Here is an 11003-nt window from a genome sequence, read left to right as displayed (position 1 = left end):
GTAGTAGGTAGTGAAGTAAAAAAATATATATTTTTTGATGAATTAATTTAATTAATCGTTTAATTGATATATATCTACACTATTGAAAAAATTACCATTATCCCACTTGCAGCAAAATATCGAATATTTCAGCAAGGGGTTTTATTAACAAGCGTTTATTGATTTCTCATATAATTTTTATATAGAGAAACTTTTAATGCAAGATATTACAACCAAGCCTTTTTCTTCGAAAACATTACTTTAAATAATAAGAAAACAATTCAAATACTAAAAAAAACCTCTCTTATGTTCAATTTAATTCTCTTATAGGTATGCTTCAGCGCTCCGGAAAATTCCACTGGATCAAAGTAAGAAAGATCTACTTTCCCAAGGCGTGGAAAAAGCAGTCAAAGCAGCAGCGAATCAAGCACGACTATGCCGTCTTAGAATTACGTCGTCCTCACAGCCGGCCCACAATGACGGTCGAACCGAGCGCACTTATCAGGGGGTCCCCTATGCGATTTGTGGGCTTCCACGGCGATAAGTGGTTCAACTCCATGTGGAGAAGCCAATGTAGAGTCGCTGTCGTCATCAAAGGAGCGCTTCTCAGCTTCTGTGACGGTCAGAAGGGTATTTCTGGTTCCGGTGTCTATGTTCGGAGTGGGGTGCGGAATGCTGTTGTGGGTGTGGTGTCTGCCATAGGGAGGGGCCGTCTTCGTGGAAAACAGCACGTGTTTAATGTCGCTATTTCGATTGACGCGCGAAAAGTGAGGAATATTAAGAAATGGATGCAACGGATGTCCAGGCGACGCCACTGACGGACTACAGCACTCTTTAGTATTACTCGTATGATCACCTATATCTCTTGTGTATCACACAACACGTTGTTACGCCAGAGCAGTGATTTCTCCTTGATTACAAATCTGCACACTATTTTGTATTTATATACTATTGATAATATCGACTTATATTAAGTTTGGATGTAGTGAATGTTTTAATTCATTTGAGAATTGATCCAGTCGTGGAGCTAGAAAGAGCTGCATGCTCCATGGTCAAATGTACTTGAAATTGTTAAGTAATTTTTTAATAAAACACCCTTAAATCGTGGCATTTTTTTTCCGACTACTACTAGCATATATCTCCGCCTCTTCCCCTCATCCGGCCTTGTTCAAAACACTTGCTAGAATATGTGATTGATACACGATGAGAACGTCGTGCTCTGTGTACGCTCAAGCCTTTCCATGCCTGTGTAGCAAGCCCGAAAGGGAGAGAAGAGAGAAGACGAGGCGCGCACCAAATCTCCAAGCGCGCGGGATCTACCCCTGATTTTCCCAAGCTTTTGCGCTTCCTATGCAGGGTACTTGCCTATCAATTTAGCAGCCCCATCAATGCTATTTTATAACTCTGACATGAACTGGAATTCGTTATTCAGTCATCATGAAAAGTAACAAAAAAAGATGTCTTCCGTTTCCCCACCCTCGTCCTAGCAATGGCGGGTGTTCCATTGGCTTAGATACTCGAGATGCTCTTCCTATACCCTAAAGAATTTCGACCAACCACTCCTTTGTTATTGTTTACAATTAAAAATGCAGCGGTTCATGTGCAAGAAAACTGAAGTGTGATACTTTATTGAAGTCTGATAATTTAATGATATTTATTTTTAAATGAAACTTTAAAAGTTTTTCAGTTACTTTCTTGAATAAGCCGATGGAAATGGATTCTTTGAGTCACTCGGTTTTGTGCGGAAGCATAAAATTTCGAGCCATTAAGATCAGTGCAAAAGATCAATGTAAATTTTCTAAGAAGATTCGACTGTTTGAGTTATTACTGCGATACCTGTGGTAGCCCAGTCATAAAATGCAAAGTTTATTTTTCTTCCAAAGTTGCGCAATAACCCAAGAGCCTTTGCGCCATAGTCGATACCTTCTGCATCCACCTCGTCCCCAGGGTCTTCTGGGTAATTTTCAATATGGCGTCTAGCTGACGAGGCCTGGGGACGAGGTTGCTTCTGCATAATTTAAAACTGTGTCATGGCCGCCATCTTTGATTTTGATATGGCGGATCCATGTTATTTGTGTAGATTCGCGATCTCATTACTGCATATGTTACATCGGGACACTTGACCCAGGGTATAGGGTACCAAATGCAAACTAGGAAACAGAGACTTTGAAACTCCCAGATTTAATGCCATTTGTTACGGAATGCTCTCCTCTTTAATATCTCAATATATAGATTTAGGCACTGCCTAAAACGGAACCTGTATTGCGAAATATCAGTATACCAGATATGCATTATACGCTTTTTTATTCAAGCATTTTCCAACAGTAAATAAAATGATATCAAATGATGGCATGTATTTACTCGGTTTACGACACAACCGTTTACTTATGTAATTATTAATTTTTTTTATAGTCAATAAATAAATAAATAAAAACTTACAAAATACCACTTAGTAAATTAAAACTACCTTTTCCATTGGGTTAATGGCAAACAAACAGAAGAAGAAAAGGCAAAAGTGACCAGTAGGGGCGAGGCTGTTCAATATTTCGAGGCCTGCAACAGCTCTGCAATAACAGAGTTGGAATTGTTTATTATTACGATTTCGGGGGATTATAGCAGCTATAGGGAAATTCAATGAGAATTTTCATTTATTATAAGGGCGATTAGATTAGATAAAATCATTGCATTAAAAAACAATGCAAGGGATGAAATTAGGATAAACGTTTTACATAGCTTAGAGACAAAATACTATCCCCTTCCTTTTAGTCGTCCCCTTTAGTTCGTTGCAACAGTTCGTCGGTGAAGTGAAATTTAATGCTCAACTTTCTCAACTTCGCTCAACATTCTTTATCAATCTATAGTCTTCCATTTATTCTTCTTAAGGGGTGCTAACTAGGTAAGGGGTTTTTTATCTTCCATTTATTCTTTTTAAGGGGTGCTAACTAGGTAAGGGGTTCTTTATTCCTAAATTCAAATTGGGGGGGAGAGAGAGGCTCTTATTAGGAGGACGCCTGTTCGAATCCTTTACGGTAGTAAATTGAGACTGTAGTTGTAGTTGAGTAGACATACTACATAGAAGCTCGCCCGCGTTTCCTTACCAGTCTCCTCTATTAACCTAGTCCCGTTGACCGCGAATTACGAAAAATCGCGCGAAATGAAACAGACGCAGGTACGTCTGAGTGCAAAACACACAGTCAAAATACTGTTGTAGGGTTTACTGTGATTGTCAGGGTTTAAAGAAAAATATATAATTTTTTGGATAGTGCAAAAGTGTATTTATGTGTAATTAGTTGACGTATTGTGTAACTATCGCAATGTGTGCGGACGGGCAGGAAACCACAGGGTACCCGCGCGATGACCATAAAAAAGTCTAATAGTATACCATTTCTCTATACCTTTAAGAGAGCATTTGAGCGAGTATGTGCAGTGGAAGCACGACTAAAAAAAATGCGGTAGTGCGAGCTTTGGCCTATCGCTCTAGCCCTACAAGCACTTCCGGGAACCACTTCGGGGATCATTCGGGGACCATTCGGGGCTCCTTAGAATAGTTTTTCACTCTTAATAGTTTCGAAACGTTTTTTAACCTGGTGTGAATAATTTAATCTATGCTTTACAATATGTACATGTATGGTGGCATTAAATAGTATCAATTCTCATGACCTAGAGTTTTTGACAGATATAAATAATACCACTTCTCTTCGCCACTTCCGTAGAGTCCAGGAACGTTTGATATTCTCTGTCTCCATGGCAACAATTCAGAGTCATATCTAAATATGCAGGGCTTATCTCCGTCTCTCTGTCATCAACAAGGTCTACACGCGCACCTCAGCGCTACAGGGTAGTATACGGTGACAGGCTTTCCCATGCAGCGCCCTACCACTTTCTGTATCTTGTACTGTATAGGTGCACAACACGAGCAGCTCGTCGCGAACCCTGACTTGTGCGCGAAGGGTTTTACTGACGACAAGCACTCCCCGTGGCAACCCTGGCTCGGTAACGTGAAGACGCAGCCGAGTTTATGCTTCACTTGGATGTGTCCGCGTCTCGGTTTGCATTCCGACCGGTGGAAGCTGCTGTGACTGTATGAACGTCGGGCGGCAGCTAACTCGCTTGCAACCAGAAGACTTAGTAATAGGATAGCTGGCGTCATATAATGCATTGTGAGATATCTGTAAAGAGAAAAGGGTTTTCATTTCTGTCCAAACAACCAACTAGCAAGTTAATTTATTGTATTTTAATCATCTTTGTCCGACTCTCTTCAGACCACAACTTAGACGACTATTTTCGTGAATGTACTTTTAAGATTGCTCCTAATTTTCTAGAGATTGCGAAAACTGTGCCCGAGTTAGCCGGGTATCCGAGATTTCTTTAGACGTGAACACTAGATCTGCTCCTTAAAGAATGTTAGCAATCCTCTCCTTTGGTTTGTTTACATTTGAAAATACAACGGTTTATTTTCAAAGAAAACCAATCCACGAAAAAAAATCTTTTGTTTATATTTGATAAAAAAAATAACCTAAATACTCGATTAAATTAACCAATGGAAATGGATGCGATGGAATGTAGCGGGAGTGAGTGGAATGACAGTGTGTGGCGTGATTGGCCGTTTTAAAGCACTCAAACGTTAACAAAATAAATCGGCTTTGACTGGCGCGTTTATTGTTATATACACGTCACGTTGTATGAAACATGGTACCCATCCGTTATATTTTTCATAATCTTTTTAAAGCTGTTAATTTTTTAGCTTGACGTCTCGTTTTTCCTATAGTTGTTTACAAGGTGTAGACATGTCTGTAAACACGCTTGATTGTTGATTATGTCACTACCAGAGTATCCTGCTAGTCGGCTGTCCGGAGATTCGGGGAAAGCCGGCTAGCTGGCTACTATCAGAATAACCCGAGTGAAACGAACAAGACTCAGCCTAGTCCCAGGCGTTCTCATCGGGTTTCCTGTGGTTGAGTTTCCTGTGGATGGTAAGAGCTTTGACGTCACAGAGCTCGTCCCAGCCCCCAGGCTACCTCACGGTTCATCTCCAAGCTCAGGAAACCCGGTAAGAACGCCTGGGACTAGGCTGAACAAGACTCATAAAAATAAACAAAGACAATTCTCGACTCAAACAAAACTCTACATTAAAATTACGAGATATTTCATAACAAAAACACACAAATTTCCCACCATTCCTTCGGCATATTTTAATAAATAAAAATCGTTTAGCTGAAAAGATCTAACAACGCCGCTAATTGATATATCTACGTTCGCACACATACCAGTAGACCCCTTGGGAGCTCTAAGTACTGAAGTCGGTACGACATAGAAAATAACACAACCTCTATATTTCTTAGATTATACAGTAACAAAGTAAGGGTGTAATGCTTCGAATAAACCGGAGAGATATAAGGCATTTTCTTGTCTTTAACTTAAGCGTTTTTAGTTATTTAAACATATGAGTGGTGGATAGAATAAACGTGCCGAATCATGCTCTTGAAACGTTCGCCTTGTCAAGAGATAAGGGGATCAGTGCAGACCAAACAGTACATATGTTGCCCCGTGTTTAACCCGACATAATTAGTGATGCGATTACCTGCCAGCCTTGACAAGCCCATGTAATTGCGGGCAGAATAAATGTAAGAATCAATCAAAAAAATCACTTGGCTTGATTTGGGATAGATAACTCTATAGACCAACGGTATGAAAATAACTTTTTTTTTTTGCAATGAGAGCACAGAGTGCTAAGCCACTACCCCTTGCGAATATTACGACCCAGCCCAACTTCACATCCATTCTCTACATTAATCTTCTTTTCTAACCAGTTTTATTCGCTAGATTATAGCTTTATTCGTGTGAGTTATTTATAAATTAGAAGATCTAACTCTGAACCTGATGGCCCGGAGCGCCGAATGGGACAGTTGTCTTTGACAAAATAAACCTAATAAATAGACCTAACAACATTGAGAAAAAGTACTACGGACCCTATTCTAAAATTGAATTAAGTGGACACGAAGAAGCTGTAAGTGGACACGAAATGTAAGTTGATGCCAATTATCAGCCAATTAGCGAGTCTCCTATGATTTGAAACTATAAGAGCCTTGTACCAATTCATTTTTAAATTTATTTCTAAATAAGAGAAAAGCTTGCAACTCCGTCCTTTGTGTGCGATCTTACCATAGAAGTGTGCGATCTTACCATAGAAGTGTCAAAAGCAGCATCTAGAGTAAGGTACACTCTGCTTAGAAGTCGTTTTCTAATATGTCGTGAGTAAAGGTGTTTACAATCCACTATACAAAGACCGGATTATGGACAGATCTATTTACCTCATTGCGTAGCTATTATAAGGGTATTAATCCTGTACCTATTACAGATATGTACGTGATGTTGATAACAATATATGTTTATCCAAATCGTAAATGTGTTGCTGGATGTTCTAGGAATACAGCAAAGCACATGTAGACCCTGTATTTGTTAAGAATTTACGACAACGAAAAGTAAAATTAGTTTATTTATACTCGTTTAGACGCCTCAGTGTATATCTAATTTGCCGTCACCTAGCTATTAGTTTTTCTGAGTCGTTGCCTATTAATCATTAAATTTAGCCAGATTGATTTAAACCCAACAAAATACCGCCTATGTGGCGAAGTGGTCGCTAAGGGTCTACAGAGCGGCGTCTATTCTGGGGGAGTCATCTAAACAACATAAATACATAGAATTTCCAAAGTTCAGCGAGACCTCGATTAAGTATTTTTCTTCCGCACAATATTTATTGAAATGATTCTCTGATTTCTCGACAGCTAGAAAGGCATGGTAGAATAGACGACAAGTAAACACGTAATGAGTATTGGCTCGGGGTATCTCTCGGTGTTTATCTTTAGAATTGTGAAGTTATCCGCGCATGTGACATCGCAGCACACCATCAAAAAATCGTGATATTACAATGTGGCCATACCTGTTAATAATCGAGGCTTTCGTTGATTGAATGCTAAGAAAAATCACAAATCTTGGATTGCTGTTACCCCACCACACATGAAAGTTAGCAAAATTGTCTTTATCCTTTACCCTTTTATACGCCTACGTTTTCTGATTTTGTCTATCTAATTATTTTTTTGAGTCGCGGATGCACCTGCAGAGTTTCCCTAATACAAATTTTAAAAATGCAATTTTTAGGTAAGGTTTTCTAAAACGAACCACACATAAGCCAGACCTCATGCGTGTCATTACCATCTCTCTGACGCCTACGACTTGTACAGAATGCTAATGGGCATAGAGAGGTTTAGCGGTCCCCATGCAAAATACATTTATTCGTTAAATCTACTTAAAAAAATTTCCTTAAATCAAAAGTCATTTTCTAATCTGATTCATGATATATCATCATTAATTTCTTATTCACTTCTGCGATTTTTCGACTGACAACGTATATTATCGTTTATAGACCAACAGCGATGACCAAAGCTGAAAATTACCCGTTTTCAAGACCTACATGCCTCCATGTTGCCAGCACTCCTTAATTTACACAAAATTACGAATAATAACTTCCCTTGCACTTTTTTCAAAGCATCACAAAATGTAATTGTATTTAGTCATAAGCAACTAAATTTGACCAGCATGTTTTTAGGGTATCTGTTATAACTCAAGAAGATAGCGTTTAAAATATTTCTGCTTCCTTTTCAATATACCTTCCATCGCCCACAAAATTGGGATATTATGTTGAAAATGAAAAAGGCCTGCATTTCATGCCGAATTGCACAGTGTTTGAATTTTGATCTCGCGTTTTTGCCCGGTTTCTTTATAAATGGCGCGCTATTGTCACGTGACATTCTGCGCGGCGCTGCATCATCAATTGGGCATCTACGGCCTACTACGTAAGCAATCTGCTAAATTGCACGTTACGAGATACTAGCAGCGCCTACCCTTTATTTGCTCCTACACACATCCCGGCCCCCTCAAAAAAGCACTCTACAATATTTGCCTTTTGGACAGTGACCTGTGGCGCAAAGCACAAATATTGATGCACTCTTTGGGAGTGTATCCGATCCGCTACTCGCCATTTGCTCATGCCGGGTTAGGAATAGAGATTTCGTCCAATTGTTTTGTTTTGGGTTTAAAGTTACCATAGGTTGTGAGAAATGCCGATATTAAATAGGCCTTTGGATACTCTATATAATACGCGGTCTGTATATTAATGAAAAAAAACAAGTGCTTTTTTGTCATTTCTTGTGACTCCTACTGAATTTTCTCTGGTTCTATTTAACGAAAGATAACGCTATTGACATGTTCAGTTACCGAGGTCCACAAACCGCCTTTTTTTTTTAAATATAAAATGATGCCATTATAATGTTTTATCCTTGCTTATTGAGACGATCTTATTCCGTCCGTATAAACATAAAGTTGGAAGTGGTATATTGTTTTGATTTCATGCCAACGCCCTAATATTTTATAACATTTTGAAAGCCATAGATAGCCCTGAATACAAGCAATCAAAAATAATTCACAATATAACAGGGTGAAAAAGTCCTTTATGCGTGTTGATATGGAATATTAAGCCTATCGCATCTCAGAATTTAAAACCGGTCTCGGTTCATAATAAAATTCGTTTTCATTTTCATGCTATCAGAAACGTGTCGTACTCTCAGTAATTACTTTATACTTACGGTTCAAACGCTGTTTCATTAGTCTGTGGTACCGCGGGAGTCGTAAAGAAACACTCGGCGCTTTTACGGTATTGCTAAAAACTACTCAAATTATCCATAGGTGCATTCTAAACTAAGGAAAAGGCGTCGATAACATAATATTACAACACAAATACCCTCCCACGCTTAGGCTGCATGTCTCCTTTTTCTCGTGTTTACAATAAGGAAGACTATACGTATTATGACGCCGTGAATAGTACTGGCTTTATTTCCCGTATCATCCCCCGTTCTTTCAAGTAAAAATTGCTTATTCAGTGGATCGCTGTTTTTGTTTACTAGTGTAATACTGTCGAGATTTGTATTAACCATTTTCGGGAGTTAGATTGCCATTTTTGTATGCTGATAATATGAACAAAGCAATGGCTCACGATGGCTTTTGTAAATCAAAAGAGCTTTTTATAGATATGGGTTTGAAAAAAATTAGCATGTCTTGCATCAAAGCAATGAAAAAAACGCACGTTCTACATAACGTTGTACGACGGCACAAATGCCTGTCATCAATATTTCTTTTTATTTACATCTCGTTATCTTTATGAAAATATCATTAAAAAAACAATGCTTAAAGAACTGAAATAATTTGGCTTTTTAAATTGCTGGTGAAACATGTCCCCCAGTGTTCCAAACCCCCGCTATAACATCACGTGGCTACACGGCAGGCAATATTTTAAAATTATCTTATCGTTACTGCTGTTTTCTTCCTTCTTTTTCTCAGTGTAATTCTTGTCTGATATTGATCGCTTGTCTACTGATCGTATGTTTTTTTTTTTGTTTAGTGCGCGGGAACAATACGATATGCTATAGGGTAGAGGAAGGGTGCTCGAGGAACCCTGAGTATTAACTTAGAAGAGACGCAACCGAAAACGAATTCGTTGTTTGACATAGTTGTACATGGCTATTTCTGCTTCTATGGGTGGAATTTGTGAAATTTGGATGACTTAACGCGTGGGTGTACTAGGGGTCTTAGAGAAATTGAGACAACGGAAGTAAACGTGTATTATAAGCGCATTCAAGTCATCCTCAAATGCATCCAAGGAAAATATATTTAGGAAACACCAAGTTTATATATATATATAAGAACAGACAAACACTTTCTTTATCCAATCAAGTCATTCTTAGACATCAAACGAATAGATTCAAGTCAAGAAACTCTTTTTGTGTTTTGGAACCTTTTTGCGACAACGAACATCATGCTCTCGGGTTGAGTACAATCGCAACAACCCTCGATATATCGACCATAACGCTATTTGGGTTATAGAGTACACTCGCCATAACCCTCGATAACCCGAACATCACGCTCTCGGGGTTAAATGGAGCACTCGCCACAACCCTCATAACCCGAACATCACGCTCTCGGGGTTAAATGGAGCACTCGCCACAACCCTCATAACTCGAACATCACGATTTTGGGGCTATTAGTGCAATCTCAGAACCCTCGATAACCGAACGTCACTCTTTCGGGATGCGTGCCATACATTCGGCGTCCCATACATATACAGAACAACCCTAAAGTCATTTGAATTTTTCAATGTGCAAGAGTTTTCAGGCGAATCTAGAATACGGTAAGCATAAACGAAAAAGTAAATTAAAAGCGAAACACAATTCCATTTTTCCCGAGAGTGTTAATGCCTATAAAGTGAAATTTCGTTTAATAAGTAGCATCATGCGAACTTTTTTAAAGACACGTGCAATCTTCAAGGGGACAGGAATGCGGCAATCGCCGGGTCATTGACAGTTTATCACTCCGTATCTCTTAAGAATGTATTACCCCCAGAAACAAGCTATTGAATGTAGACTAGGGAATGCATGAAATTCGGGGGAATGATTAAATACTATCCATATTAAACACTGAGTAATAATAAAAGAAAAAAAAATCAGTTGTGTTTAGAACAGCTAGTCTTTTATTAAGTTTCTTTTTGATATTATTTTTGCAAATTCTAGTGTGCATGATATAGACAAGTGAGGTCAAAGGTAAATACTTTTCTAAAATAGAACCTAAATAAAGGAGTTATTATAAACGCGCTGTCTTTTTTGATTCCATAAGAGCAAAAAGTAAGTTTTTGCCATAAATTGATAATTTTTTCCATTGCAAAGAAACATATATATATTTATATATTTATGTTTTTTAATTACCTTTGTAGAATTCGTACTCCAAACCGGCAGATTACTTATGTCCTTTGCTTTCCCCCTTGTAACTTGTTGTAAAGACCTTGCTCTATGTGGATACTCTTCTCTGCACCTATGTGCTTTTCTCTTGTTGCAATAGCCCATCCAACGTACACTATCCCAGGGGTATTTATATGATAACCAAGCCCATATATGTTAGCCAAGAGGAAATGACGGTTT

At 38.6% G+C, this 11003-nt stretch overlaps 1 protein-coding gene and 1 long non-coding RNA gene across 3 annotated transcripts in view; one reads left to right on the top strand and one right to left on the bottom strand.

Moving 5' to 3' along the window:
* Nucleotides 1–1086, top strand: part of LOC5521808 (serine protease 23) — a 6671-nt gene extending 5585 nt beyond the window's left edge. Inside the window, exon 3 of the mRNA XM_001641540.3 lies at nucleotides 310–1086. Within this exon, the coding sequence (XP_001641590.1) occupies nucleotides 310–797 (488 nt within the window). The 3' untranslated portion in view covers nucleotides 798–1086. The remainder of the gene's footprint in view (nucleotides 1–309) is intronic.
* A 2468-nt stretch (nucleotides 1087–3554) lies between these two features.
* Nucleotides 3555–8823, bottom strand: LOC116604453. Of its 2 annotated transcripts, none has more exons than XR_004291056.2 (2): nucleotides 8622–8823; nucleotides 3555–4148 (listed from the first exon to the last, which is right to left on the bottom strand). It is a non-coding gene; the product is annotated as an uncharacterized LOC116604453 (long non-coding RNA). The 2 variants fall into 2 exon arrangements; XR_007307103.1 differs by lacking the exon at nucleotides 8622–8823 and adding an exon at nucleotides 6920–8363.
* Between the last annotated feature and the right edge of the window lie 2180 nt (nucleotides 8824–11003).

The sequence above is a fragment of the Nematostella vectensis genome, chromosome 2 (assembly GCF_932526225.1).
Source record: "Nematostella vectensis chromosome 2, jaNemVect1.1, whole genome shotgun sequence".
NCBI lineage: Eukaryota > Metazoa > Cnidaria > Anthozoa > Actiniaria > Edwardsiidae > Nematostella > Nematostella vectensis.
Note: the sequence above shows the minus strand (reverse complement) of the source record. Positions and strands in the feature narration are given on the sequence as shown.